The 5,000-nt window shown below is 36.0% G+C and overlaps 1 protein-coding gene across 3 annotated transcripts in view; it reads left to right on the forward strand.

Annotated features, from left to right (window-relative positions):
• The window catches only part of LOC121294638 (dmX-like protein 2), a 42,246-nt gene that overhangs the window by 20,958 nt on the left and 16,288 nt on the right, over nt 1–5,000 (forward strand). For all 3 annotated transcript variants that reach the window (XM_041218556.1, XM_041218558.1, XM_041218557.1), the window contains exons 24-28: nt 1–1,017; nt 1,146–1,337; nt 1,894–1,970; nt 2,122–2,252; nt 3,033–3,281. The exon at nt 1–1,017 is cut by the window's left edge and continues 65 nt beyond it. In XM_041218556.1, coding sequence (XP_041074490.1) covers nt 1–1,017; nt 1,146–1,337; nt 1,894–1,970; nt 2,122–2,252; nt 3,033–3,281 — 1,666 coding nt within the window. The remainder of the gene's footprint in view (nt 1,018–1,145; nt 1,338–1,893; nt 1,971–2,121; nt 2,253–3,032; nt 3,282–5,000) is intronic.

Genomic DNA, 5,000 nt, shown 5'->3' on the forward strand with positions numbered 1-5,000 from the left:
CTGCTGATCCGAAGACATTTCACATCACCAGAAGGGTCATTGTCCACCGTAGGACTTACAGCTGAGAAAAGCAATGCCGATGAAATCAATCTTATTGAGAGAAAACTGTTCTTTACAACTGCAAATGCTCACTTTAAAGTGGGTTGCCCTGTACTGGCTCTTGAGGTCCTTTCTAAAATACCAAAAGTCTTTAAAAACACAGGATCCTCTCTAAGCAAAGACACAAATGTTAGCGCATCACAGCCACTAGAAAATGGCGGAAGAGCTAGTGACTTGGATTGGTCACAGACTGGGGCAGCATCCTCTACTCTAGACTGGGGAAGCAGCAGTGAAGCTGCTACTGCTGTTGACTGGAGCCAACCTCTCGTTAAATTGGAAGATGATGGATTGCAGCTCGACTGGGAAAATGACAAAGATGATGAGGAGGATGATGAGGATGATGTTGGTTTAACCATGAAGGATTCCAAATCTGATGAAAAGATTACAAAACAGAAAGATGAGTCAATACCAAAACCTCCAGGTCTACTAAGGGGTGATTCTGCCTTCGAATCTGAGGTTGATGTCATTGCAGAACAGCTGAAATTCAGAGCATGTTTGAAAATACTGATGACTGAGCTAAGGACATTGGCTACAGGTTATGAGGTGGATGGAGGGAAGCTCAGGTTTCAGCTTTACAACTGGTTAGAAAAGGAGATCTGGGCACTGCACCAAATCTGTAACTATAAAGTAGAAGGGAAGGATTCCACAAATGAAGTGGACAAATGGAAAGACAGTGATTCAATGGAGCTGGAAGGTGCTGTCTACAAGTCTGATGCTGGGTCGTACGAACGTCACCAATTAGAGCGTCAGAGGTTACAAGCAAAGCAAGAACATACTGAAAGGCGCAAGGGCTGGCTGAGAAAGAATCAGGCACTTCTCCGAGTGTTTCTGAGCTACTGTAGCTTGCATGGTGCACAGGGAGGTGGTGTTGCATCAGTAAGAATGGAGCTCATCTTTTTGTTGCAAGAGTCACAGCAGGTAAGACAAACACGTGCGGCTAAATGTGTCTACAAATATAATCTTTTTTTTATTATTTTTTATTTTTTCCAGATATGATGTAGTTTTAAGTTATACTTTATTCCTTGTGTGTCAATACTTTTTGACAGGAAACCACAGTGAAGCAGCTACAGTCTCCTCTTCCATTACCAACAACACTGCCTTTACTTTCGGCAAGCATAGCTGCAACCAAGACAGTCATTGCCAACCCAGTTTTGCACCTGAGTAACCATATCCATGACATTATGTATACTATAGTTCAGATGGACTCTCCACCTCATCCAAACATTCACGATGACAAGGTAAAGAAACATATACAGCAGTGGAGTCAGGTCTTTGGTTTGATTTTGTTTTAGTGACATAAATTTTTATATATATATTTGAAGTTGATTTTGAGGAGGAAATCAGTTTTGATATTCATATTTATTAATGAATATCACACAAACTGTAGAAATGAATATGTTGTGAATAAGATTCAAAATTATCACCTTAAGTTTTTTTTTTTCCCCAAACTATAATGTATACTGAGTAAATATAATACAATTTGTGGAACAAAAATTGTAAACCACATTTTATGTAAATTTACTCAAACAGCATAACTTAACTGAGCAATACAGAACATGCATTGAAGTATAAATACAAAATTTAAAGCAGATTTATAAGAGTATAATTCACTTAAAATCCACTTGCCAAGTTTTTAAAATAAATCCCTGAATATGAAGTTGTGTTTCTTACAAGCTGTTACTCGGCAGGTATTTTGTTTACATGTGATATGTTTACTTTTTCTTCAACTCATTGATTTTTTAAATTTTATTTTTATTTATTTATTTATTTATTTAAATATATTTTCCCATGCAGACTTACACATTACACACTCAGGCAGCCTCACTTTCTGCTTGCATCTATCAAGCGCTCTGTGATAGTCACAGCTACAGGTAATTACAATCCCTTAATTACTGTCATTAAGTGTATTACATGTAATTGTCTTAATTTAATTAGTTCAAACAAAGCAATCAAATGCATGTATAGTTGTTATGCAGTTACACATTATTTTTGTCTGTGTGTTTTTGTGTTTGTGAAATGAAGCAGTCAGACAGAAACAAGTCAGTTCACAGGAATGATTTATCAAGGCTTATTATTAAGTGAAAGACGGAGATTACGGACGGAAAGCATTGAGGAACATGCAACACCAAGCTCTCTTCCTGCCCAGTGGCCAGGTGAGATAACAAACCTGTTGCTTGCTTTATTGAACGGTGCACGATATTTCGCTTAATGTATTTGTCATAACCTCAGTGCAGTTGCTTAGTCTATTTTCAGTTTCTTTTGCAAATTAAGTGTATCTGAATTAATTGTCCAGTGTTTAAAGATGTGTTTAGTTTTTTTTTTTTTTTTTTGACTAAAATAGGCGGTGTGCTGTTAGTGAGACTTTTTAAAATACATACTTTTCGATAGAGAATATTGAGTTAAATGGTCAGTTTAAGTAAGGTACGCAGGCAAGATGCAGCTGGATTGACATATTGCTGCACAAGACAAGCTGGTGTAACACCACAAGAGGGCAGAGTGGCTGCCCATCAGTGGACTTTTTAGCTTTCTGTGGGCTTTCTGTTCTCAAGTAGTGCATACCAGCTTGTATTCACCCATAATGTATTGTGGATTTCAAGTCAGATTCTAAGAATTTCTGACTCAGATGGAAATAAGGCTGCCATTTCAGGTTTTACCATGAGCTTAATTACCAAGTATATGTAACTAGCACATTCAGGAGTCTGTTATTAAGCTGACATTTAAGCCCTGGAATGTCTGAAATTACTGTGCAATGGTAGTCTTATGTCGACTCCAATTGAGAGAAATTATATACTTAGACTTTATCATGAAGAATAGATAAGAATGGACAAGATCAGTAGTGAGAGTGCCAGGATTTCTTGGCTAGTATGCATTTCGTTTCCATGTTGGTAAATGTTGGTAAAATGGTTGATTTTATTATGTATTTATATCTGCAGGTGTCACATCACTCATTAACCTTGTAAAGTCAGCTCAGGATGAGGATCAGCCCAAGCTGAATGTGTTGCTATGTGAAGCAGTTGTGGCTGTCTACCTCAGTTTGTTGATCCACGGTCTTGCCACCCATTCTAGCAATGAACTTTTTCGATTAGCTGCCCACCCGCTGAATAATAGAATGTGGGCGGCAGTGTTTGGCGGAGGAGCAAAACTGATAGTCAAACCTAAAAGGTCACCAGAAATTGCACCAGGTGAGGGTTTTATATTGTTATGGTTAATAGTCCTTAAATGTAACAAAGGGGGCTCGGTTGTTATCCCTCTGTGATATAGTGGAGTCGTTTGTCTACATATCTATCTGTCTGAACCTCTGTATGTCTCATTCACTATGCACTTTTCAAAATCTAGAGAGCCGCTTATGCAGTTGTGATGAAAGAATATTCTTTAGCAACTGATGTAGAATCCTGGAAGTTGTATGGCATGTGTAATTGAATGAATGAAAAACAGAATTTAAAAGAAAAAAAGGATTTTGTAGTAAAATACATTTGTAAAATGTAGTAACTATTCGAATGCATCATGCTGAACATGGATTTTACTTTGCAAAATGTACTGAATACAGGTAAAAGAGAACCATTACCTATGGTAGGGCCAGAGCAAATTATACCCTCAATTACTGAGCCACAGGCTGCATTACAAACCACTTTATCTACCTCTGCGAGTGCCATTGAGTCTTCCTCAGAAGAATCCTCTGAGCAGATGTGTGAGTAAAAGAGGTGCTGGTTGCTGTGCAGTGGTGGTTTTCGTGTGTGTGTGTGTCTATATATATATATTATATATATATATATATATATATATATATATATATATATATATATATATAATGTGTGTGTGTGTGTTGGTTGCTGTGCAGTGGTGGTTTTGAGAGAGAGAGAGAATAATAATCCTGATCTTAAATTAAATAAGTATTATTAAAAACCTTTTTTCCCCTCTAGACATTTTCTCTAGATAATTTATATTGTTCATAGCTTTCAGAAACATATCTAATAAAATATAGATAGATGGATGGATAGATAGATAGATAGATAATGTGAAATGTGAGTCATACATGAGCAGTACAGCTGTACATGCTTTTTGTGATGTGGTAACACATTTAATATGAAGCATAGCTTTAATGTGTTTTTCATAGCGGTTTGACATGTGTTCTTTAATTTGCAAATGTATTTTTAGTATGCTTATCAAAATAAAATACACTATGTGTAAACTATGATAAATAAGCACAATATAAGTGTTTATCACCTGTATTTTTTTAAAACTCAGGACATTGTTACAAGGACCAGTTTATTGGTAGTCCAATTTAAAATATCAATACAGTAATATAGCATCATTTAATACAGTTTTATAAACTACTTTAAGATATTATTGTAAAAAACACTTTTATGAACACAGTTTAAAGTTTGTGTTGTGTAGTCCCCTTATTTCCGTTCATACAGCGTAAGATGTACCGTGTTTGTTTTTACTGCATTTCATTGTTCTGTTTCATATGCTTTTTTCGACTGTGATTGTTAGCCACAGTGGTCACTGATGTAATGACTCAGGACAGTACGGAAGGTTTGTAATCGCACACCAGTGCAGTGTTCCTTTTTTTGTGAAGTGATGAGTTATTAGATGGTAGATTTTTACAGAAATCATTTTGTATTCGTGTCCTCAGAAACCAATGCAGTGGGTGGTCGACTGAATAAAATTTTATATATATATATATATATATATACACACACACACACACACACACACACACACACACATATATACAGTGGCTTGCAAAAGTATTCAGACCCCTGACAAATTCTCTCGTATTACTGAATTACAAAAGGTACATTGAAATTTCGTTCCGTTCGATATTTTATTTTTAAACACTGAAACTCAAAATCAATTATTGTAAGGTGACATTGGTTTTATGTTGGGAAATATTTTTA

This window comes from Polyodon spathula, chromosome 19, assembly GCF_017654505.1.
Source record: "Polyodon spathula isolate WHYD16114869_AA chromosome 19, ASM1765450v1, whole genome shotgun sequence".
NCBI classification, from domain to species: domain Eukaryota; kingdom Metazoa; phylum Chordata; class Actinopteri; order Acipenseriformes; family Polyodontidae; genus Polyodon; species Polyodon spathula.